General features: G+C 32.7%; 1 protein-coding gene across 1 annotated transcript in view; it reads left to right on the top strand.

Annotated features, from left to right (window-relative positions):
• The window catches only part of nau (myogenic-determination protein nautilus), a 44,529-nt gene extending 18,362 nt beyond the window's left edge, over positions 1-26,167 (top strand). The window contains exons 4-5 of the mRNA XM_029312672.2: positions 4,414-4,492; positions 24,682-26,167. Coding sequence (XP_029168505.1) covers positions 4,414-4,492; positions 24,682-24,815 — 213 coding nt within the window. The 3' untranslated portion in view covers positions 24,816-26,167. The remainder of the gene's footprint in view (positions 1-4,413; positions 4,493-24,681) is intronic.
• The last annotated feature ends 1,430 nt before the right edge of the window (positions 26,168-27,597 follow it).

The following is a 27,597-nucleotide window of genomic DNA, read 5'->3' as shown; positions in this document are numbered from 1 at the left end:
TGACATAAGTCGACCGAGGAAAAATGTTCTACGCCACGTGCGCCCTTACCGCGTATAAATATTCATTGCACGATACGCGAGACATGCACAATCCACTTTCCCATCACCGAAAGAATTATATCCCCGACCACATTTACTGTATTTGAGAAAATTCGCGGAAAAAAAACACATAATGAAACTGTTCAAAAGTACGTATATCGAACAATTTTTTTTAATTAAAAAAAGAGTTTTAAAGTTGTCGAAAAAGAGATTTTAATGTACTTTATGAGATTTATAATTTGTTAAAAAACTATAGGTTCTATTCAAAATTAAATGTATTCAATGTTAGAATTTTTAATTCTTAAAAGAAAATTGTTGTAAAACTTAAAATAAAATTGCAAGTTAAAATAAAATAAAATCATCACCGCGAATAACTGTATACATTAAAAAGTCTCTTCTTATAACTTCAACTCAAATTGAAATTTCTTTTCGATACAGGTTTATAAAAAAATATTAGTTTAATTTATGACTCTCTGGTTGAAAAGAGACCGCAGTTGCAGGATTTTCCCTCGAAAAAATAATGTCTTACCGCTTGAAAAAAATGATTAATGATTTTCCTCTTCGCTTTCTCCATCGTCTTCGATGACAGTTGACGCGATTTTATTACAGCCTAATTAGAGCCAAATTTACGCACCGCTCACAGTCACGCGTGTCACCACAATTATGTCATGATTACGTGGGTTTGTATTACGATGCTATGGCACGATGTAATGCATATCACGAGGGCTGTACGAAAGGGCTCTCGCACGTGGCTGGATTAATTGAATGCGAGGCGACATTAGCGATTCCGCATCAGACGGCAAAACACATATTTACGTTAATAGATTTTGAAATTGTTGACGAATTTATACTTCTCGATGTGCTTTCAATGTACATATATGTATATCTCATCGATATGTCACATTTTCTTAAATCTTGCGTCGTGCGTTAATCTTGTGTATAGAAAACGTAAATCGCAATTTGATAATCCTCGAAATCGGAACCGTTCTTTAAATAAATCTCCCTTCGTTTCTGAAATTACGTCAGAATTCAAATCCTAAATTTGTGCCGCATCATGTCGTGAATCATCCTGTATATGTCTCTTCTGGCATATACGCTGGTAACTGAAGTACTTGGACGACAAAGCTAGACACAGTTTCGGTCCGCTTGTCATAGTGTATTCTCATTATTTAGAGAGGTTGAGTTACGTTCTGTACTTTTGGGACGAGGCCGAAATATCATGATGGCGGGGAGCTCTTAAGACACTGCAAGTGTCTTATTACTGATTGCAATTGCAATTGCAAAAACAGGGTTTTTACAATCGTTCTAATGTTCTAATTTTCTCTCGTTTCGATTTTCTTTTTTGCATGCGCTTAGAATAATTATTATGGCAGTCAATCTATATTAATCATTATTATTAATATATAATAGTATTCATATAATATATATTCAGTAGTAATTAATATGATATGAATTATATATAATGTAATCAATATTATATATATATATATATATATATATATATATATAATATTTATATAAGAGGTGCTTCATTATGGAAATCAATATATTCCATATTATTTTTTATTATTATAACCGCGTCAAAATTTCTTGTATTAAATTCTTTTACTCTTAATCAATCTCTTATTTGTCATCCCTATTAATATATATTAATAAGGGGATGATAAGATACACATATTAATACTACAAAAAAAAATATATATAAATATGAAAGTTATGATATAAAATAAAATATACAACATTTAAAAAAGAGTGATAAAAATAACGTGTCGACTGTCATAATGACAGTTTAAACAGGCGCGTTGACTCGTCGCCTTTTCTTTATCGTTTTCTACGTGACCTCACCAATTAATACAAACAACATGGAATTAAAAGCAAATAAAGCGTGCAGCGGGTTCGATTGTCGATTCGCGCATCCGCCCCGATGCGCTTCCTGCCCGGCCGATGTGACCCAATTTCTCTCTCGAGCTTAGGGGTAGTTCGGGTTGCGCGGAGGGAAGCAAATTGGGTAACGATAATTCCAGCGATTCCTCCCATCGCTGCTTCCCACCTATCGTCACGCTCTGCTCGCGGAATACCTACTGGATGATCCTCGACCGGTAGGATAAATCGAGACTCGACCGGATTTACGGTTTCGCTCGAATCTATACACTGAAATAAAGGAATCCTTGATTCATGTATATTTTTATTCTTGAACGCTATTTGATTGATTAAAGCGTAGAATGCTCTTTATAATCACAAATTTTCATTTACCTTAATAATAAATAAGTTTGTGTTAAGTATATTTTATCCTTAAGATATATTCTTGTTTTAAAAATCGCGTATGGTAAAAACAAACTTAGTCACATTTGAACTAAGAATTATTATATATACTTGAAAGTACCGCTTATATCCGATGCTCACTTGTCAATTTATTAAGTAAATGTCAGCTTCAACCAAGAATATTTTGCACTTTGTTTTAAGGATAAATTATCCTTCATCCAAAATTATTTATATTTGGCGCTATTATAAGGATAAAATATACTTGAATCAAGGCATATTTGCATTTTTTCGAGGATACTGTTTTTTTTGTGATGTAAAAGTACACCGATTTTTTTCAGTGCACTAAAACAATTTATTTAATTCGAATATATATTTATTTCAATACTGCCAAATGAATCATTTATTTGAAACTAATAATATTAATTTGATATGAAAAATATTTATTTGATATAAGAAAATTCTTTTCAAAACACAGAAATAAAGGAATCCTTGATTCAAGTATATTTTTATTCTTGGACGCTATTTGATTGATTTAAGCATAGAATGCTCTTTATAATCACAAATTTTCATTTGCCTTAATAATAAATAAGTTTGTGTTAAGTATATTTTATCCTTAAGATATATTCTTGTTTTAAAAATCGTGTATGGTAAAAACAAACTTAGTCACATTTGAACTAAGAATTATTATATATATTGTACTTGAAAGTACCGCTTATATCCGATGCTTACTTGTCAATTGTCCTTGCAATATTTATAAGTAAATTTCAGTTTCAACCAAGAATATTTTGCACTTTGTTTTAAGGATAAATTATCCTTTATCCCAAATTATTTATATTTGGCGCTATTATAAGGATAAAATATACTTGAATCAAGGCATATTTGCATTTTTTCGAGGATACTGTTTTTTTTGTGATGTAAAAGTACACCGATTTTTTTCAGTGCACTAAAACAATTTATTTAATTCGAATATATATTTATTTCAATACTGCCAAATGAATCATTAACCCTTCTGTCAATGCATAATTCTTTATCAATTGTATATGTTGTCGACATATCGCGACAATTTCTTTATAGCTACTGTTCAACATTTTTTTCCCTCATATTTTACGAGATTTTCGAATACAAATATCCTTTGTTTATTTAGGACGAAGAAACATTTCGACACATTTTGAACATTTAACAAAATTGCTTTGAGTATCCAGGTACATACATCCAAAAAATAAATTTGTTAACTCGACTGAACCTTTCAACGAAATATGATTTTGTAAATTGAATATATAAAATAATTTAATTAAATATAACATTTAAATTTCACAAAACGTATATATTTTTTTTAAATTTAAATTCTAATATATGTTCAATTAATAAAATAGTAATTTAATTCAAAGGTTTTAAGTTAACGAACTGTTCAGTGAACCTTTCAACGAAATATGATTTTGTAAATTGAATATATAAAATAATTTAATTAAATATAACATTTAAATTTAACAAAACGTATATATTTTTTTTATTTAAATTCTAATATATGTTCAATTAATAAAATAGTAATTTAATTGAAAGATTTCAAGTTAACGAACTGTTCAGTGTACCCGGTCATTGACAGAAGGGTTAATTGTCAGCAGATTTGGACGCGTATTTCGAATCGAATGACTCTAGTACTTTGAAAAAAAAAAAGCCAGGATAAGACATTGATCGATCCGTCGCGATTTATGTGTGTCTGCTGCATGGAAATATACACATCTCACGCTCCGATTCCCATATCCCTGCATGAGTTATCTGATGTCTGTCGAATGCAAATCTTGCATGCCGAATTAATGTTTGCGAGCATCTCGATCGATGCTTTCCCAGTGGAAGATATTCGGCGAGAAGATAGTTGATCGCGATTTAATTCGAATTTCTCTCTCTCTCTCTCTCTCTTTCTGTCGTCTCCTCGCAAATCCTCTCTCATCTCTTCCTCCCTCGTTTCTATTGAGAATCCATTATCCCCGGAGCAAGCTATCGTGCACCCGATCTCGCGGATAATCCCTGGAAAGCTATGTGTCCGTTTCATTTGCGCGGCGAAACAACTACATTTTATCCGGCTTGAATTCATTCGTTCTGTCTTATTTGCAGAATGGAGAGTCGTCGCAGTACGTGACGGACAGACTTCGGCAATTTTCGGATCCTTTGGCGAGGTTTCAACCAATCAACGGTGAGTGAATATTACTCCATACACACATAGTTGCTTATACAAATTTAGGTTCTCGGCGGAAAATATTTTACGCCTCCCAGCCGCTCTTATTTCGCTTTAGATCCATCTGACGTATCTCATTCTTATTTAGCGATCGTGTAATCGGAGTTACGTAATAAAATCAAAATACGACGTACGCGTCGAAACGTCAAAGTTGCGAATTATTAATCTTCATAAATTATAATATAATTATACTTAATTTTAATTATAATCGATAAAACATATATGAATAATTATTCACAGTCAATTAATATTTTAAACATTTTTTGGAAAAAAATAAAGAAAAAAATTTATCATATTCTCTTTCTTGTATCCGAAGAAAAGAAACTGTCAAACTGTCTTATTGAAAATTATAAATCAAAATGAATCTGGCTCTGCGTTCTCATAATAAAATCAAAATACGACGTACGCATCGAAACGTCAAAGTTGCGAATTATTAATCTTCATAAATTATAATATAATTATACTTAAATTTAATTATAATCGATAAAACATATATGAATAACTATTCACAGTCAATTAATATTTTAAACATTTTTTGGAAAAAAATTTATCATATTCTCTTTCTTGTATCCGAAGAAAAGAAACTGTCAAACTGTCTTATTGAAAATTATAAATCAAAATGAATTTGGTTCTGCGTTCTCATAATAAAATCAAAATACGACGTACGCGTCGAAACGTCAAAGTTGCGAATTATTAATCTTCATAAATTATAATATAATTATATTTAATTTTAATTATAATCCATAAAACATATATGAATAATTATTCACAGTCAATTAATATTTTAAACATTTTTTGGAAAAAAATAAAGAAAAAAATTTATCATATTCTCTTTCTTGTATCCGAAGAAAAGAAACTGTCAAACTGTCTTATTGAAAATTATAAATCAAAATGAATCTGGTTCTGCGTTCTCGAATTTCCAATAGGAAAGGATCGTTCGGGGATCTCCTTCGTTCTTAAATCCTCGCGTGCATTCTGGTCACGATTATCGCGGATATCATCATCTCGCGAGTAAAGGAATCGTTAGAGACAAGAGAGTATTCCCTTCGCGGCAGAAATGCTGAGCACGATCGGGTCGCACCGCGGATTCTGGTCTCTCATGACTCGCCCTGTCACGCAAAAAATCATCAACATCTGCATCGCATAAGGCAGCATCACCACGCGATCGTTAGGCGGCCGCTGCGATTCTAAAGCCCGTAAGATTAAATTCGCGTTCGTTGTACGCGTCGAGTAAAAATAGGCGGGTAAATGTATTTTTCTGATACAGCGCGCTCCACCGAGATCGCCGGATGTACTCTTACCAGATTCTATGACAAAATCTTTCTCCTTTTTTTCTACGAAAATTTAACGGGGACAATCGATATTTTTATGTATAACAAGCTTTTAATTGTTCTATTAAATAATTTTAAATTAAAATTAATATAAAGTATGAATTACACAAACATGTATGTGAAGACATGCATGAAATAAAAAAATTTATTATATTGCGTATAAATATTATACTCACAATAAACGCTACAAAATATATTCTTTTTAAAATAAAATTATTATTGGACAGTTTTGAAAGCAATAATTTTATTTTGTTAAATAAGCGTAAATACAGACTATTATCAAATGTTAAATAAAATATTATTTTATCTCTTGTAAGGATGATTAAGTACAAATATTTATTAGGAAATATTAAATGCAAATATTTATTGTAAATATTCAATTTTATCCAATGCCATAATTGTAATTATCAATTCAAACAATAAGCTAAAAAAATCAAAAATTTTATTTGAAATAATAAACTTCAAATTTATAAACTATGTGTTAATCATTTAAAATATTATTTCAAACATTATATAGTAATTGTGAAAAATATGTACACACAATTGACGAAACAAATATCCATTTGTTTTACAAATAATTATTGTTTATTTTATTGTGCTAATTACAAGAATAACTAACATGATTTAAAAGGAGTAAAGAGAAAAATTAAATAGAAATATTTTTGCGAAAATAATTCAGATATATACTTTTATTATAATTATATGAAAGAATAATATTTCGATTAATTACTTGATATCTCTCCTGATAAGAAATGCAATCTTTGAAATATTTATCACGTGATTCGTGAAATTTACTAAATAGAATTTTAATTAATATATACAAAAAAATTATTTTATATTAATTATTTATTTTTAATATTAACATTATGTTATTTCTGATAGAAAAACAATAGAGATTGCATCAATATTTTTATTCTTTATTCAACTATTATATTTTTTCGATCTCTGAGGAAAAAAGCAAAATGACTAAAGTACAATAATCTTATGTAAACAACATTTATATGGATCTATAAGTATAGAAACAATAAAACGATGTGTCGCATATGAAGATATCGAAGAGAAGACATATCGCCAGCGGCTATAGGTCAGATACAAAAATAATAGTTTCCTTTATTTGTTCAATAAATGTGAGTTACGCGATTGGTCGGATTAATGAAAAATAGTTTAATCGTGACCAAATAACTCGAAACGCATAAGGTATATAAAATCGGAAAAAAATGTCCCATGCATTTTTGCTTCTGGCTATGATTTTGTTCATATATTTATCATATGTATTTGTTCATATATGAATAGCAATTAATATTTCTTCAAGGAAAAAAGGGAAGAGACCCATACAGCGCAACAAGATTGCAGCAGCATTGTGACAACATTTTATTGCAATATTACAACATTGCATAATAACATTGTGAAATGTTGCAGCAATCTTGCTGCAAGGTTGCAGCAACGGTAAAATGTCCGTTTTTAGTAACATTGTTCTATAATATTGCAGCAATAATGCAATAAAATAAACATTACTATTACATATTTGTTTATTGGAAATGTGTCAAATACATGATCGGACTGAACGTTCTATACCTAATATTTTTTGCGTGAATTTTATTTCCATAATAATTCTGAAATGTTGCTGCAACGTTGTTTAAACGATATCGCAAATTCATGCCTATATAATATTTCTGCAATATTGCTATGCAATGTACAATATTGCTGCAAACTTGTGTGCTGTATGGGAAGAGATCATCGCCGAGAGACCAGAAAATCGATGTTCTGTATCTAATATTTTTTGCGTGAATTTTATTTTCATAATAATTCTGAAATGTTCCTGCAACGTTGTTTAAACGATATCGCAAATTCATGTCTATATAATATTTCTGCAATATTGCTATACAATGTACAATATTGCTGCAAACTTGTGTGCTGTATGGGAAGTCATCAAAATCATCGCCGAGAGACCAGAAAATCGATGTTCTGTACCTAATATTTTTTGCGTGAATTTTATTTCATAATATTTCTGAAATGTTGCTGCAACGTTGTTTAAACGATATCGCAAATTCATGTCTATATAATATTTCTGCAATATTGCTATACAATGTACAATATTGCTGCAAACTTGTGTGCTGTATGGGAAGTCATCAAAATCATCGCCGAGAGACCAGAAAATCGATGTTCTGTACCTAATATTTTTTGCGTGAATTTTATTTTCATAATATTTCTGAAATGTTGCTGCAACGTTGTTTAAACGCAAACTCATGCCTATATAATATTTCTGCAATATTGCTATGCAATGTACAATATTGCAATGTTGCTGCAATATTGCTGCATAAACTTGTGTGCTGTACGGGGCTATTTCTTCGAAAAGAAAAGGAAGGGAAGAACACCCGCGGATATTAGCGGGCTCGCATCTTGCACGATCTTGTCGCGAGATCGTCCATGTATTAACGCGTGTATTAACAAAGTAAACCACGACACGGATGATCTAAAATGGCGCGCTCCTTCTCTCCCCGTACAGGTATTTTTAAGTAGATTAATGTCGGACACGCGACGGCGCATTAAGCAGATCGGTATTAATGAGTTTTGTCACCCTTGAGTGACACTCGGTCGCCGTTCGGTTACACTCGGCCGCTATAGATAGCCCACCCGGGCGGGCGCGCGCGCATTCTCTCTCTCTCTCTCTCTCTTGATCCTTCTTTGCGTACATTTCCCCCACGGAAATATGTCGCGCCTACGAAAATCTTCGGTTGTACACATACATATATATATACGTGGAAACTGACGAGATTATCCGACGCGCGACGTTGCATTTGCAGGCTCGTTTGGCTAAAAGAGCAGAGCGAGTTTCGTCGGCGGAACGGAGAATCCGGGTAATCGGACAGAGCACCGTCTCGTTGACATCGGATGTAGCAACGAGTTTCAAAGGAAATCCCCCGAATGAATAGGAGAATAGTCTGTAGACTTATTTGAGAATTCACCAATTTTCCTCTTAAACTCACCGGAGAGGACAATTTACAGCTCGGATAATATATGAATGAAGGAGTTATTTTTACCATAAATAATATATTTGTTTTCATTTATTTTCTTAAAAAAATTAAAGCAGTACTTTAATAATTATAATAATTTTATTAATAATTAATAAGAGAACTGACAATTAAAAACCAACTTTAGAAGAATTTAAAACACAATAGAAAAAAAAATAATTTCAGAATTCCGCCTTTGATATTTAGGGATCTGATGTATAATTTCTTGATTAGTTTTAAAAAAGCTCTCTCGTTTTCAATATTCTAATATAATATAATTAAATCCTACGATATTATACTAGGTAATTTGCTTCTCGGTTCTTTTGTGCGAGTCAAAAGGTTTGTGTTTTCTATTTTTTTTTGGTTTCCGAAAAACTTTATTCCGGCTTGAACTCGCTTCGTGCGCTTCAAACTCTCTATTAAAAGTTTGCGCAACGTCCTCTGGATGCGAAAGGGTTAAAAATCGCTTTGTCGCGTCCGCTTTGCCCGCCCTTTCCGTGTCAGGTAGTAAACCGTATGAGAGTATATAAGCCTTGACTACGGAGGCAACAATAACCTGCCATCAAGCCGGTGTCATACCCGAATTTTTATTCACGGAGACACTTTATGTGAAAAATAGAAATTTCCATTTTTTTCCCTTTTGCGTTTTTTTTCCTTTTGCGTTTAACGCAGATAATGTGTCGATACACGCTTTTATTTCGGATTACGAAGAGCTGTTAGATGACTGGAACACAAAGGCATTTCAGGATTCAACGAGAGCACTCGATTTATATGGATTCGGTCGGATACTTGATATATCGCAGAGACAAAAGAGATAATAAATCCAATATGCTTGATTGTGTTTGATTCGATTTTTTCAGATATGTACGCAAACGTACTTACTCGAAAATATATATGTGTATTTGTGTTGAATATTCACCCTCTTGACTTGCCTATATTTTTCGCGGTGAAAGAAAAATCATTCAAAGTTCTGATTTCTCTCCCTCTCATATTTATGCAGTCAGTTTAGTGTATATGTATACAGATTTTATATATTCACTGACTGAGATAATAAAAAAGGTCGATGATATTTATTCACTTTCATCATTTATTAATCACGTGCTCGAGGATTTATTATTTTGTCTCGTTTTCCGACAATCGATTTTTAAAAGACATCACTGAAAAAATTGTATTCTCATTTTGAAAATTTCTCTCTTATTTTTAGAATACCCTCTTCTACAAGGATTCTCTTATTTTAAGAGAAAAATCCTTCAAGATTGAAGTATCGGATATTCCTAATTTATAAAAATGTACATAAAATGAGATCTATTTTTTTATATTAACACAAAGATACATTATTTTACAGTACATAGAAAAAAAGTATAGACATAAATGAATCATGACAAATAGATACATTATTTTACAGTACATAGAAAAAAAGTATAGACATAAATGAATCATGAGTCCTGAACGATTAAATGATTATATTCACGTCACTCTCTTTTTAGAGGATTTGATAATATACATATTTTCTAGTTCCCTTACCTCGAGAATACAAATTCTTTGCAGGTTTTCGACGTACAAATGAGAAGTGAAACTATGCGCTACTTTTTGCGCCAACTTCTCGAGGATGCTTCGAAGACGCGATACGATGCGTTTTCGAGATAAATTATTCGGAAGGGCGCGGTCCCATTTTCCGGTCGACCGCCTGCACAATTTTAATCGTTCGCGCGCCAAGAAAGTCACGATTCGGAGCGCTCGATCCTCTCCAATCGATTTTCTTCCTCGACACTTCGTCAACCCGTAAGTTAAGTTTGCGCGCGTCACAAACAATCACGCTGTTGATCTCGTTCGGGCTTCAAACTCGTCAAGCTCTATGATAAGTGAAAGATGCGCGAGAATATCAAGTGTCCAGAGCGTATTTTTCTCATTCGCTTTCAAAACAGGTCTTCAAAAGAACGAGAAAAATATATTTAAAAAATCAGGTATAAAAATGGCTAATGAAAATCAAGCACAAATATTAGATGCAATTAAATTCTTTAATTATTAACAAAAATTTCTTTTACTAATCGATCTATTGAAGATTCCGAAGGAAAGACCGAAATGTTCCAAATAATTTAAGAGAAATTTAAAAATAATTTTATCGCGTCTGACTTTCCGATTTTATATTTATAGATATCAGAGCTTTTTTAATTTCTTATACAAAAATATGTACAATTTCTATTCGCTGTTCAGCGCTTGATTTCGAGTTTTATGTCGAGACTGCGCAATTAATTCAATTTATTTCTAATCTCGATCATAAAGTGTCACAATAACGATATGGGTTATTTACGTCAGCCGCATGAAGCGTTAACAAATTTATATTTCTCATCATTTATATTTCTCAACACTTCTCTCCAAAAGATTCTCGCTTCTACTCATCTCATCGTCTATCCGCCTCGTAAACGCTTAATATCGTTCGTATAATACAAGCGCCATTAAAACCATCGAGATTAAAAGCCTCTTGATGCATCCCGCCTACACATTTAACCGCAAAGTATTGTTACATATATCGTAAAACGTTAACGACCGACGTTTACATATTTTTATCTCCTTTTTTCATAACTTAACATTTCCTTGGCTTGAATATTATAATTTAAGAAAAAAAATTACAAGACGGATAGGATGCTCGTTAGAGGAAAATCGAGATCTCCGATCAATGGTGTATAATGAAAATACGATACGCAGCGGTGTAACAAGTATTACAAGTAGAACGGTTAGGCGGAATGCTCGTTAAGGGAAAATTGAGCTTCGAATCTGATCGAGGGTGCATAATGAAAATACGATATCCGCGGGATATATCACGTATCATAGAGACGTAAACATCCATCTGCACGCGGGTGGCCGACCATCAGGGTGGCGAAGATAACTCCAGGACTTACATATGTTCTCTATTAAATTATTGCGACTACCCTCGCGCGCTGAAGATGAGGGAAGAACGAGAAGAGGGAGAAAGAGATGGAGCCGCAAACCGGAGTACTTGGACATTTATCCCCACGGCTATTTCCGTGAGACACTTGTAATGTTTTCGTTTTTCCCCCGTGCCGAAAATGCGACGGGATTAATTGGCCTACATTCTGAAAATAGACGAGCATTGCGAGACGCGCGCGAGTCAGCGCGCGAGCAACGTCGCGGCAACATTCGTCAAAAGATCGCCGATCTTTTCTTCTCTCGGGACTTTCTAATCTTCAATAATGTCGCGAGAAACAATTTCCGTCTCTTTTCCGCGGTGTCTCATATTCGTTTCGGCGCACGAAGGCTATAATTTAAAGAGACATAATTAGCCTTCTTCTCTTTTTTCTCTTCATTTCTTCTCTTTTCTCTTCATTTCTTCTCTTTTTCTCTTCATTTCTTCTTGCGATATCTATAAGTGTCAATCAAAATTAACACAATTTTACAATTGACGTGTGTAGAAGAAAAAAATAATTATTATAATAATAAATAAAATGAGTGCTTAGATTTTTGGTGTATTCATTGCGTAAGACGATTTCTCGCGATTGTTCTCTTTTTTCTCTTCATTTCTTCTCTTTTCTCTTCATTTCTTCTCTTTTTCTCTTCATTTCTTCTTGCGATATCTAAGTGTCAATCAAAATTAACACAATTTTACAATTGACGTGTGTAGAAGAAAAAAATAATTATTATAATAATAAATAAAATGAGTGCTTAGATTTTTGGTGTATTCATTGCGTAAGACGATTTCTCGCGATTGTTCTCTTTTTTCTCTTCATTTCTTCTCTTTTCTCTTCATTTCTTCTCTTTTTCTTTTCATTTCTTCTTGCGATATCTAAGTGTCAATCAAAATTAACACAATTTTACAATTGACGTGTGTAGAAGAAAAAAATAATTATTATAATAATAAATAAAATGAGTGCTTAGATTTTTGGTGTATTCATTGCGTAAGACGATTTCTCGCGATTGTTCTGCTGGCTTCGGTTTCGTGACGTTAGAATTTTAGCATTGTCGACACGCTGTCACAATATGGTTACTCTGAACGTGCAAGAGCGCGGACACGTCAACCGGTGTCACGTGCGCTGCGTATCACGTCGTAATAGTTTGCGAGAGGATACATTCTCCTCTGAACGGTGACACGTGCATATGTAATTCGTGACAAAGTTGAAATTTCCACAAAAATAAAATCGATTGTGCTGCGTTATTTTTTCTCTCTCACTCTCTCATTTTTGCAATCCTCGAAATTTTTATTGTCTATTATTCTTAAAAATATATACAACTGAAAAGATATTGACAATGATGTAAAAAAATGGATTTTTTCACGAAGTTTTATACATATTTATAAATTAAACTTATTTGAAAAAGATGGAGCTGGATATATGTATATATAAATATATATTTTTTGACAGTCTATTGATAGAAGTAATTACATAAAATATATAAATATAATTATCTAAATACTTAAATCCAGAGATAATAAAAAAGCACTACACTCTTAATTACGCAGATATTTATAGAATATAAGGAGAGAAATTTTGACTCTTCCCAAGTCTTCGCAAAAGTTTTATCGAACTTAAAAGGGAGAATCGACAGTATTATAAAGTTAACAAGCAAATCCATATACTTGATTTCGCGGTTCACTATCTTCGGTTCATAACTCGTCGCGCTTATCGTAGGCCGATGTGCATCGCGACTTAACGAAAATCCTCGCGAAAGCGTTTCACGCTGCCAAGAACGCGACGAAGCTATACACGGACCCACGAAGTATCGTGGATCGGTTCCAAAACAAGCTTCATTTGCAGCGCACTGCGATGTCACGACGAAGTAGCAGCTAGATAAGTAGGTGTATCTCGTTCACGATACACGGAAGGGCGAAATATATAGGGAGGAAGATACGCAAATTTGCGTCTCTCTCTCTCTCTCTCTCTTTCTACCACGCAACGTATACACCAATAATATAGCTCGTGGATGCCGGCCAAGTTCGAGATTCAACGTCCGCCTAATGCTCGATAAGAGAGGACAAGAGAGAGAGAGAGCGAACATCCGGAGTTCGATGCCGATTTACAAAATTCTAAAGCCAGAAAAAATTATAAAAGAATTATTTAATATAGCAAAATTCTCCAGCTGAAAAAAATTGGTCTAATTTCCCCAATTTTTTTCTGGCCTCTGAAACAACTGAGATATTTCGAACGAACAAAATTAGTGGATTATATATGTATACGTACATACATATATATATATATATATATGTGTGTGTGTGTGTGTGTGTATATATATATATATATATATATATATATATATTTTAATTATACAACGCGCGACTGAAATCTTTTCAACATTCATAAAGCGTCTGGAGCTGTCAACGGGATAATTAGTATCGGTTACTGAAGCTTTTGCTTCAAGGGGGTGAAGAAGGGGTGGGAGGGAAGGGGGAAGGACGGGTACACTTGATGAATCGCGAGACGAAATCTCGGCGAGAAGCTGCGAGAGACGTTCATAGACATCAGTAGACGTCTCCGAAAAACGAGCCGGGATATAACAATGCGACGTTAAAACTGTCCCAGCAGCGCGGTTGGCTGTTAAAATAACTCGGGATTAATTAGCGTTAATGAATACCTGGCGATTGGCGAGCGTGGAAGATATTTCGTGAGATACGTCTCGCGTGTTCCTTCATTTGACACTCAGCTGTCACTTTTCTTCCGCATCCCTTTCTCTTCACAGAAAAAAAAAGGAATCCTTGATTCAAGTATATTTTTATTCTTGAACGCTATTTGATTGATTTGAAGCATAGAATGCTCTTTGTAATCACAAATTTTCATTTGCCTTAATAATAAATAAGTTTGTGTAAAGTATATTTTATCCTTAAGATATATTCTTGTTTTAAAAATCGTATATGGTAAAAACAAACATTAGTCACATTTGAACTAAGAATTATTATATATACTTGAAAGTACCGCTTATATCCGATGCTTATTTGTCAATTGTCCTTGCAATATTTATAAGTAAATTTCAGCTTCAACCAAAAATATTTTGCACTTTGTTTTAAGGATAAATTATCCTTTATCCAAAATTATTTATATTTGGTGCTATTATAAGGATAAAATGTACTTGAATCAAGGCATATTTGCATTCTTTCAAGGATACTGTTTTTTTCTGTTTTGCAATACTTTAGTTTTATCTCCGCAATAAGCACTTTCCTATATATTATTTTATTATATATTTTATAGGTATATATATTATTTTTTCTGCGTCTATTTTTGTTACCTCGACGTATCGATAATTCTCTTCTATAATATCATCATCCACTTAAGGAAATGCTGCCGTAGTTCTGTTTTATCGATTTTAAATTGGGTTATAGATTCATTTTTTCTTGAATATACAGATTGAAAAATTCTCCACAATGAAAGTACTGATAATAGTGAATGGGGAGCGTTGTCCGGCAATTAATTTTTTGCTGTTTTATGCCTTGACATCGATTCCGCACGCGAATATACATACATAATTAATTCAAGTACGAATCTTTTGATACAGGCTTTTAATCTCATTTGTATTACTTCTGTATTATTCTTTCATGTCATCTCTATTGGGAGCTCCATATTTTGTGCACAAATAAACTGCAGAACTTTTGTATTAAATAACTATTGTTATAAGCTGATATGCAAAAGGCGGATAAGAGAACTGTAATTTTTTTAATTTTTATTGCTTTTTATACAAAATTACAGCGCTTCCCGTTTATTATTATCAGTACTTTAATTATAGAGAAGGATTTTTCAATCCGTGTAGCCAATAAAAAAAAAAAGCCCTTGAACTCAAAGTCGGTAAAACAGACACGGTCAGCATCTCCTTAAGATGCTCGAGGAGAAAAATTCAAATGACAACATTTTGCATATCGCATCCCTTCCCGATAAACGATAGTATCGAAGGACAGGAGAGAACCTCCGACTGTCCTCGGGGACTATTTCCGTCGCCTTTATTAAATCTCATGTTTCGCGAAGGAAAAAAAGAGGCGAAAGAAAGAGGGAGAGACAAAAGCCATCAATTAGAGAGAGGCTCGCGAACGTCACGCCTCGGCGTAAAGTGCGAACGCTCGATTACGTAAACAGCGAGGTTCGCTAATCCACGCTGATCAAGACAAATGCTCGCCTCCTTTTTGCTCGTCGTGCTCGTCGTCGTCGTCTCGCGCGTCATCAGCGGAGCTTGATGATATGATGTCCGCCGATAAATCGCGTAGGCGCGAGGCCTCTTCGCTCGGCCGCCGCCATCGAAATTGGTCGGATTATTTAGTCCAGGGGATGGAAGGAGAGGAGGATATATTCTCTCCCTCGTTACCGCAAACGCGCGACGCGGCCCATAATTCACGATCGCGCTAGAACGCGTCAGGCGGATTCGCGCGCGAATCCTAATCTATAAGCGCGAGCTGCCAGGCGACTTTACCGAAGCGTGTCCTAGCTTGAGCGCGCCTGATTATTTTAATTGATGCGCCGCTCCGTGCGCGTCCCATTTAATAGCCGTTATTCGTAAATAGCCCCCGTCGAGGAAGAACTTTGCGGATTCGCGATCGCAATAAGTGTATACGGGAAAAAAAATAAAATATAGAGACGAGGTGTGATCATGAGAGGGATCAGTCTTTTTATTATTAGAGGATCATCCACGAGACTCAAACTCTGAGTCTATATGGGAATATTTTCTTCAATTGCATTTTTTTAAAGTGTATCTTTTTTCTAGCTTGATATCAATATTATTCAAGTTTGATATTAAATCTACACTTTTTTTAAATATTACAATTTATGCTAAGGATATAGAGTTTTATGAGTTGTTTGCAGGTACACATGTTGAAAAATTTGTATTATATTTAACAGATAGCGCAAACAATCTACAGAAATTTTGTGTGTGTTAATTTAACATAATTTGGATTTGGTAAATGGAGACACGAATACACTGTGTTAACATTTTAATATACAAAATAATACAAAATAAATGTAAAACTTCAAGTAATTGAAAATAAATTTCGTGTAAAATTAACATAGTTTTAATGTAAAATTAATAGCCTCACTTATTATAAAATACTTATAAAATAAACTTACTGTACTTATTATAAAATTACTTTATACTTATTACTACACTTATAAAAAATCAACAATTTTTCTGTAAATTTTAACAGATAAATCTTATCACTAATAAGACAGAACATATTTATTGTGTAAAATTAAAATTAAATACACATTGTGTTATTTTTACACTTTTTTCAGTTATTTTAATCATTCAACATTTAAGTTCAATTAACACAACAGCAATCTGTCAAATTAACACGTGTTAAGTATTTAACACAAAACTTTTAATGGCAACCGAATTTTTAACAGAAGAAAACACAAATTTTCCAACTGTGTACATTAAAATGTATGATGAGAGGAAGAGAAAGAAAAAAATTAATAAGAGAGAAAACGTGTGTAAAAGTACGATATTAACGTGAAATGTTATTTACACGTTCGCTCCACTTTACATCTAAATCGTAATATGACGCGATCGCATCAGGTTCACGCCGCATTCAGACTTAATGTTACTCTATCTCTCTCTAATGTATACAATGTATAAGTAGTTGAACCGCCGCAAATTATCGCCCTTTTGATCATCACGATCATGAGCGCTCGTAAAGCTGTGAACCGAGCGATGCTGGCGGCTGACGCGTCTCTAATGTGTTTCCCTTACGACGTATACGTGTCATTCGATTTGGATCCGTGGTATGCAAAGTGGGTGTAGGAGTTTACCCTCCCGGAGATGATCAAACGACTCGTCGAGGCATTCAAAGGAATGTACGCGATCGTGTACGTGAATTACGTCGCTCTGAAGGTAATTAACGATTGCTTATCGGTAAACAGTCAATATATGCGCCGAGGATAGCCTCGGGATAACCGCAAGCGCGATCAGACACGTTTATTTTCTCCATTTTGCTTTCGAGGGAAAGTACATCGAGTGAAAAGTGTATTAAGAAAAAGAGTATATTTTTCTCTTCGATACTTGGTTTAAATAGTATATTGTGTATCAAGTGCGGAAAGTTGACAATTGGTCACGAGTGTTGGGGATGGACGCACGAGCCGAAGGTGAGTAGCCGTAGGCAATGGCTTTGAATGCGGCTTATTCACTCACCGCGTTGCCGCTAGATGGCGGCGTGGGAAATTAGCCACTTTTCGCACAGAAAACACGCACACAAAGTGCCACTTTGCCTGCACGTGTAATACAAAAAAATTTAATTTGACGCGTGCACTGCATTTCCTGTTACATTTGTCTCCGTTCATTATTATTAACGTTTATTTTATTGACAGAGAATTGAGAGATTATTTTTTTGCACTGAAAGAAGGAAAAACCGGATCGATAGCACTGCTGATACTCTTGAAAACTGTTTGATAGGTCCTCGATAATCTAATTTGCAACTTTTCCGTACCTTTCCGGTCCTATATTTAACCATGAATATTAACCATAATCGATAACAAATTTCTTTTGAAGCTTGAAACTTTCAACGACATACTTAACTTTGGCAAACAAAACTTGTAACACGTGTATCGTAGCTGTAAGATGCAAAGATACATTTAAATAGACCTTATTTTTGCAACTTTACAAATGTTTTATAAGTGTGACGTGAACGATTTAGATATTGGAATTGTATTTAGCGGAAAAAAAAAAAAAAAAAAAAAAACAGGAGACAATTGTTTTCTTTCTCCTGATTTTTTTTCGTAAAACCGTGTTATTAATTATAAATTTATTCGAATGACTTGTTTCGATCTTAAAAATTCCTGGAAAGGCCGGCGTGAATTCGCGGCGATGATGAGAGTACACGTGCGAGAAGTTATCTCGAAAAATATCCGGACTTTCGTCAGGAGGATAAGAAAATTCAAGCACACACACCGGAGTGCCATATATTGCCACGGTACATTAGTATGATGCATCGTTGCCGGAGTCCTCTCCTCAGCCCGGCGGAATACGAATTTAAGCGCGGACGAAACCGCAGCCAAGGTACATACTCCGCTGCACGCGAGAATCCGCTAATGTTATCCAGAAAAAAAGAACGTTATTTATTTTCCCTTTCCTGTTATACGACAGAAGGCATAGCAAAGGGGGAGAGACCAATCGAATTATTATTAATTTCGAATTATTATTAGTTAATTTATCTGATAACTCGTTTAAGCAAATTGACATTTAATGAGAGTAGACTGATATCTTATAAAATTTTTTTTATGACTTAATCCAGAAACTTTTTAATATATTCAGGCAATTCTTTAGAATAGATGTGGATAAACTAATTTATTTCGAGAAAAATTAAAATATATTTTCTCTGTTTCCCTTCTAGAGGAAAAACGGATCGAACATATGATGATTTATTTATGACAGCAACTGACATTTAATAAGTGTGTACAAAGGCTTCGGAATACAATTTTTTAAATTTAATCCAGAAAATTTCTGTAATATTCAGACAGTTCTAAAATAGATGTACCGCTGATTGAGGTAATTTTTTTGAATTTTAACTAACGTTTACAGTTTGGTTATTTAATAACATTTTTAACATTCGTACATAGTAAATTTAAACAAAAATGTTATATAATTTTTTGCCAATTAGTACAGATAAATAATAATTTAGCAGATATGTAGTACGAATTAAACGAATTAAACGTCAGAATTTATCGAGTTTTAAAAATTAATTATCTGCTCAATAAACGTTATTGATTTATTTGTGTTCGACGTAAGCGAATTTTGATGGGTGATTAATTTCATTTCAAATCGGATACCATTAAATCTTAAATTTAATCTCGCGATGAGAGCGCTCGTTATTATATTTCGATTAGTGAAGAAGCTGCTGCAATTTCGCGCAAAATTTTACAAATATAAGTCCGATTAACTCATATGAGAGAATTAGTCGCGCTTTTGTAACTGTGAAACATCTGTCAGACGCAGATTCTCCTAACTGCGCGAATAAATTGTGGCATAATTATTAAATATATAAATTGTGTCACGAACGTGTGTCGCAAGGTTACTATATAATATAAGGAAACAGTCATTTTAATAAATAGTAAGTACTACATTAAAATTGCCAACTAAAAAATAAATCAATCAAAATTAATATTGGACGCTAGTTTGTGAAGTATAAAAAATATTTAAAAAATAAATATACATAAAAATAAATGTTGCGTCGCGCAGAGCGACTTGTAAAAATGAATCGCGCGATATCTCGGCGTGATTGCGAAATTTTATTGCGAGAGAGCCATAAGTGTGTCAATGCCTTTGACAGTGTCGAGTCGCAAACTGATCCTGCGAAGACTTTCCCTTAAAGAAGTCGCGTTTCATTTGGAGCACACCGGATGCGATTAGGACAGCGAGCGAATTGAAACGACTTAATTGCGTTTCCATCTTCAAAGACGTGTCCTAGGCGATCTGCTGAATCCGTACAACGAACCTTTGATTCCTTCTCATTAGCGCGAAACGCATCGGTGGCTCCGAACTTCTCGGGACAAGAGACGCTCTAACTGTGCATATTCTCGTAGAGGCATTGCTCTCTCTCTATCTAGCTCTTTCTTTTTTTCCGCAACGAAAAGTCCGCGTCGAGAACATATTGAGCCTTCGCACCCGAAATTATTCCAAGCGAAGCACAAAGTGCGACCTATTTTAACGATGTTGATCGAAATAGCGTAATTAGAATGGAAATCTCTAGCTTCAGATACGGTTCAGGGAGAGAAACTGTAATATCATTACGTAGAAATCGCAAACATTTTTTAGAAGAATATTTTGAAGTTTTCTCCTCTCTTTCTTCCTTATGAAAAAATTCTCAGCTCTTTTTTCATTTTGGCGAGTGTTTTTTTTTATTTAATTAATATTAATTTTTATATTTATTTATATTTATAGACGCAATTTCATTTTCGAGCACATCTTTTATGTTCGTCCTTTATAAGTTGACGGATTATTTTTGCCATTCTTACTTAACGTAATGCAAATTAATTAGCAAATGTTGTTTGCAAACGTTTAACGTAATAGCAAATTAATTCATTGATTTATCGAATCGATTAGAATGACGAAGTACGATATATAAAGAACAGATATTTCGGAAGTAATTGAAAAATATTGGATACCCATCGATCCAATCTCGCTGATTCCATTGCAAAATTGATTGTCCGAAAAATTGATGCTTCTTCCAAATCCCTTCCAATAATTCGCACGAACATGTGTCAATCAAAAGTATGGAGTCATCAGAAAAAGAATTGGATACTATCAATAACTTTATTTTATGAAATATAACGACAAGTTTTTGTATAAAATTTTGATTAAAATGCGACAATTCAATTCGTCCCCAAAAAATCTTATTATTTATAATTTTGTAAAAATAATTTAAATATTTTTTATATACGTTTAAATAATTAATTATTTTTGTGTACATTTAAATAATGTCTGCACTCGATTGCGGCGCGTTTTCCATCCTTCATCAAAGGTGTAGAAATGTTTACTCGTTTGTCTATCCGTGTATACATAGGTATGTATAGCGAGAATTACGTTGCGGCCAGCAGATTTGTGATAAATAATTCACGTCAGCATCGCGAAAACTGCTCGGTGTCGCGCGGTATATCAAACAAATCTGGCGAGCAATCTAGGTAATGCATCATCTGCAGAGCAGTATGACAGCCAGTATCGTAGGCAATGATCTATAAATAAAAGCTCGTTCTTCGTCAAACAATCGATTCAATCGGTATTAATTACAAGTATTTTCAAGAAATTTTCAATTAAACAAACTAGCTTAATTATTAGATTTTCAAAAACCTCTGTGCTATAAAAACTGTGTCTATATAAATTACACTTATATATATTTTCGCATAGGTCGTGTTCTTCCCGATTTCAATGAAACGATTGCTAAAATTGTCGATCCCAATAGGAATTTTAATATACATATATCAGTATTTTTTAAATTAAAAATCCTGTAAATGTAATTATAAAGTTTCCAAATTCCATTTATATTCAATAATTTTGAATATATTTAATACATTTATATCAAATAAATGGTTTAAATAATTTAAATATATCAATAATAATTAATAAATTATGTACACATTTATATAAATAATATAAAGTTTGACATTTAAAACTTATTGTTCAATAAATTATAATAAGTTAAAATTAATTTTAATTTACATAGAAAATAAAATAAAATTTATATATTGACAGAAAAGCATTATTTGCATAATTAATATAAATTTATAAAATAATAACTATTAGAATATTAATGTCAGTCATATTTACATATTTTCTTGCGCTCAGTTTATTCATCGATATAAAGCGTTTTTCATTACTGAACGAAAGAGTATCGAAATAAGAGATAATTACATTTACTCAAATTAAACACGCAATGTTTCAAAGGTGTGAGATACATCAATATTTTATTGAAATACGTCAAATCATTATCGCACTCAATAATCGCCATCATTCTTATTTTATAATTATCATCATTTTGATATCATCCGTTACATGAAGCGTGCTATATAAAATCTCTTTCAGCATTTTCTCATTATCTTTTACCATCTTTGGTTCATGAATATTTATGATCTCCCTGTTTCTACATTGTTTTTAATTTTATGGAGATTACAATTGTTGAGTCACACAGAGTTTTCGCACAATATTTACGAAGAATTTTAATGCGAGTAAATGAATTCACGTATAATTTGTATGAACTTGAAAAATAAAAATAGCTTCTGTAAAACACCTTTATGCAATCTTCTCTTCTATCGAATCGATTTTTCTAACAAAAGTTTGATTAAATCCCATCTCTCTTCATAAGTCTCTTATTTCCGAATGTCTTGGTAATTAAGAGCTACCAATTAAAATTCTATTAAAATGATATCCTCACTCGGAATTAATTGAAGATGAAAGTATCTATCGATTCTCGCCAAGATTGCTTCGCGAAAAATTGTTCTCGCTCTTAAATTCTTATTATCTATTAGTCAAAGCTACTGTGTTTTCTAAACAAACAAATCAATTACGGATGAAAGAATTCACGTAATTTGTAAAATGTTGAAAATAAAAGCCATTATCATCTCACGTAAAACGAGTGGAAAGTGCAAAAGAGAGAAGATAGAATTTAACTTCAGTCTTCATCTTGCATTTATCGGCGCGTGTCGACTTATTCGCGTTCCAACTAATATTATTAGTTTCGTATGTTTCCCACATTCTCTCAGTTACGCTTTATCTTTATCTTTCGTGCCAGCGATATATCCAAGATGCTGGCAAATGTGGGATGCTTAATTAGATCATCGATGCATTTGATGATCAACTGCGAGTTTGCGAGTCTACGCTTGCAATTCTAATTATGGAATCTAATATCATGAAATATTTATATAATTAATATATAATATTTAAAAATATTACATTTAAAGAGATTTTATATTTTTTATATAATTTGTAACAGCTCTTTAGAAAATTTAATCTATACAAATAAAAAGGCAATAAGAGCTAATAGTTCTATGCTAGAATTATATTTGTGAAAAGATTTATAACATAAATTATTAAATATTATATAGAAATAAAATTCGTATGTTTCGGTTGTCTTTTTCAATCTTCTTCAGCGCATCAATTAAAAATTAAAAGATTCGTAGAAATTAACAATAAATTATTCATCGCTGTCATTATAATAAAAATATTTTATATTTTTGTTTTTACATTAAAATAATTTATAATAAACTTTATGCTTGGATTTTAAGAACTTCAATATTTTAATCACCATTTCGCTTAGCGAGAATTGATGAACATCGCGATAGAAAAATATATAATAAAGCGTTCTTTTATCTGACAACAGATTTTGTTCACTATATATATATATATATATATATATATATATTGATGAAAATAAAATAAAATATAAAAAGGAATATACAATATAAATTTAATCTCGATTATTCGTATGTCGTACAATTTTGCTTTGTAATATTATATTTTGTAATATTATATTTTGTAATATTATATTTATAATATTATATTTTGCCAAAAGCAAGCGAAAATTATTAAGCGACAAATTAAACAACAACAATGTACGAACGGGATCCCTTTACGAAACATTAATGTGCACGTGGATATACATACCTTGCGGCTGAAAAATACGAGTCAAACTTAAAACGGAAAGACGAAGTGTGCCAAGAATAACGATCCCTCAAAGCTCTTACACAGGGGTACATAACTTATGCAAGTGCTTTCGCCGCGAAGGACAACGAAAAGTGGAAGGAAAAAGGAGCCGACCCCATCGTTCCCAATTCGCTCGTAATTCATCCGTATCTGGATATACACCGCGGTTAAAGAGCATCTAAGATTTCGCTTAAACGCAGCTTGCATTTGTGCATCGCGATTACGACGGTTCTTTTTTATCAAATGCAGCGTGAAAATAGACTCTCATTTTTGAACTAGGAATTTCGATTCGTTTGGGATTTTAGGAACTCAGTCTCGTCTAATAAACGCATCATTAAATGTTGACCAAATATACTGAAGAAAAATTATTAAATCGATAAATATTTACTTCAATACTGTCTTATAATATAAATCATTTATTTGAAAAAAAAATTAATATTTTTTTTATATCCAATAAATATATTTTTGTACATCAAATTAATATTATTAGCAAATAAATGATTTATAAGTATATTGAAATAAATATTTATTTGAATTCAATAAATTTTTGTTCAGTGGCAGATATAAAATATACACTTTATGTGTGATTGTTTCAACATTATGTACTTTAATATAATTTAAACAAGTTTTTATTTTAATTTTAAAAAATTTGTATTACGTATTCTAATATCGCGTTCATATTCTTGTGTTGCAGGTTTCGAGCAAACTGAGCAAGCGTTATCCTCGCAAAATAATGGGAGCAGCTTGGATTACCTTAGTATGATTGTGCAAAACATTAATGGACCGTTGCAATCATCATCCGAGAATCATTATTCACCGCATCATTGAAATTGTACAATATCGAGATTTGTTGATCCCTCTTTGGATCAAGCCTTCCTTCTTTTACGCCGATAAAATGTATATTACTCAACTTTCAATTTAATAAGCATATATTATATTATATATATATATATGCGACAAAAAATCAGACTACATATTTTTTCTAAATAATTCTATCGCGTTGCACAGGATGTTTCGAAAATCGTTGAAAGTGTATTTTTTGCGACTCATAGAATGAAGATAAAGATACAGATTCTTCAATAATCATAATTGTTTATTTAATTTAAAAAAAATTAGTATAAATAAAGAAGGGAAGACGTTTCGTGTATCTAAACTCAAAGAATTCCTAGTTGAACACGATTTTTGAAGCACCGTGTAAATTTTAATCAGACGGACACGAAATCGTGGACGGATTTTAGTCGAAGCGAAAATCATGGACATCGCGAGCGATTAAATTGATATTCGATAGCAGCATCCAGACAAAGTATAGTATAGATTTCCGATTATCCGCGTCGACGAAATCTATACGAGATATTAGAAGCTTCGTGAGAAATAGTAAAAAATATTTTATCTATATATGTGTACCAAAGAAAAAATATTTTAAAAGATAAGTTCTAGACTCTTCTTTCCCTATTTGCAAGAATTTAGTTTAATTTCAATTATAATAATAATTACTTTATATATATAATAATTATTTTATATATAGAGTAGATGATGAAAATTTGTAGCGGAGTAAGAGTTCCTCATGAGGCTATTATTTATTGCAGTTTTTCAATTATTGCAATTTTGAATATTAGGAATAAGAGCAAAAATGCGCGTTTTGTTTTCCAAGAGAATATATGTATAGTATATATTTAAAAAAATTATTTTTTTACTCGTCTCTGATTTTTGCGATATTAATTTAGAATAAGCGCAAGAATTCAGAGCGACGTAATGGCCAAATATTAATTTAGAGCAAACATGAGAAATGCACAGAGCAAATGTATATAATTACCAAAAATATTTTTGCGCTTTCATACTTTTCCTACTTTTTTTTTGCTTCCTCTGTAACATCTGTATAGAGATAAAGTCTGTCGTTATTTTCAAAGTTAGTAAATTAGTTTTTATTCTCATAACTTTAATATATTCTTCTCTCGATATATATAGAGTTTCTTCTTAATTACACAAATGTACAAAGTCGTTTTTCCTTGCACACACACGTTGTTTTGCATTTTCAAGTCGGAAATTATGAATATAATTGTGATTTCCTCAAGAAAAAATCCACGTAAGTCGTCGAACTTTTCATGTGCCTGCGAGAGCGAAATATATATCGATGATGTAAATATGCGGAATGACAAAGGAAATAAAGAAGAACGAAGGAATGGAGGTACATTTTTTCCGCTGATATTACCGTACCACTTTTCACTTGCTACCGGATTTCCGAATCGTTCGTTTGCATTCCGCTTTCCTCGGCCGAGAGTCATTCATCAGACGGCGGATGATTAATCAGTCGCGGCTAACCATCACCGCGTGTTGTTAAGGGCCGCATATTTTAACGCCATGTCACGTGTACTATATTACGAGCTCGTCATATGTGATTAATGACGTATCGGCACGTTTGCGAGCGGTTGCGAACGTTTAACGCGCGTCTAAACATCTTAGAACGATCGATTTTCTGGTCTCTCGGCGATGATTTTGATGACTTCCCATACAGCACACAAGTTTGCAGCAATATTGTACATTGCGTAGCAATATTGCAGAAATATTATATAGGCATGAATTTGCAATATAGTTTAAACAACGTTGCAGCAACATTTCAGAAATATTATAAAAATAAAATTCACGCAAAAAATATTAGGTACAGAACATCGATTTTCTGGTCTCTCGGCGATGATTTTGATGACTTCCCATACAGCACACAAGTTTGCAGCAATATTGTACATTGCATAGCAATATTGCAGAAATATTATATAGGCATGAGTTTGCGTTTAAACAACGTTGCAGCAACATTTCAGAAATATTATGAAAATAAAATTCACGCAAAAAATATTAGGTACAGAACATCGATTTTCTGGTCTCTCGACGATGATTTTGATGACTTCCCATACAGCACACAAGTTTGCAACAATATTGTACATTGTATAGCAATATTGCAGAAATATTATATAGGCATGAGTTTGCGATATCGTTTAAACAACGTTGCAGCAACATTTCAGAAATATTATGAAAATAAAATTCACGCAAAAAATATTAGGTACAGAACATCGATTTTCTGGTCTCTCGGCGATGATTTTGATGACTTTCCATACAGCACACAAGTTTGCAGCAATATTGTACATTGCGTAGCAATATTGCAGAAATATTATATAGGCATGAATTTGCAATATAGTTTAAACAACGTTGCAGCAACATTTCAGAAATATTATGAAAATAAAATTCACGCAAAAAATATTAGGTACAAAACATCGATTTTCTGGTCTCTCGGCGATGATTTTGATGACTTCCCATACAGCACACAAGCTTGCAGTAATATTGTACATTGCGTAGCAATATTGCAGAAATATTATATAGACATGAATTTGCAATATAGTTTAAACAACGTTGCAGCAACATTTCAGAAATATTATGAAAATAAAAGTCACGCCAAAAATATTAGGTACAGAACATTCAGTCCGATCATGTATTTGGCACATTTTCAATAATCCAATAGTAATATTACATATATATTTCATTGCATTATTGCTGCAATGTTATAGAACAATATTTCTGAAAGCGGACATTTTACCGTTGCTGCAACCTTGCAGCAAGATTT

The sequence above is a fragment of the Nylanderia fulva genome, unplaced genomic scaffold, assembly GCF_048542155.1.
Source record: "Nylanderia fulva isolate GAGA-0341 unplaced genomic scaffold, ASM4854215v1 Scaffold48, whole genome shotgun sequence".
Taxonomy (NCBI): domain Eukaryota; kingdom Metazoa; phylum Arthropoda; class Insecta; order Hymenoptera; family Formicidae; genus Nylanderia; species Nylanderia fulva.
Note: the sequence above shows the minus strand (reverse complement) of the source record. Positions and strands in the feature narration are given on the sequence as shown.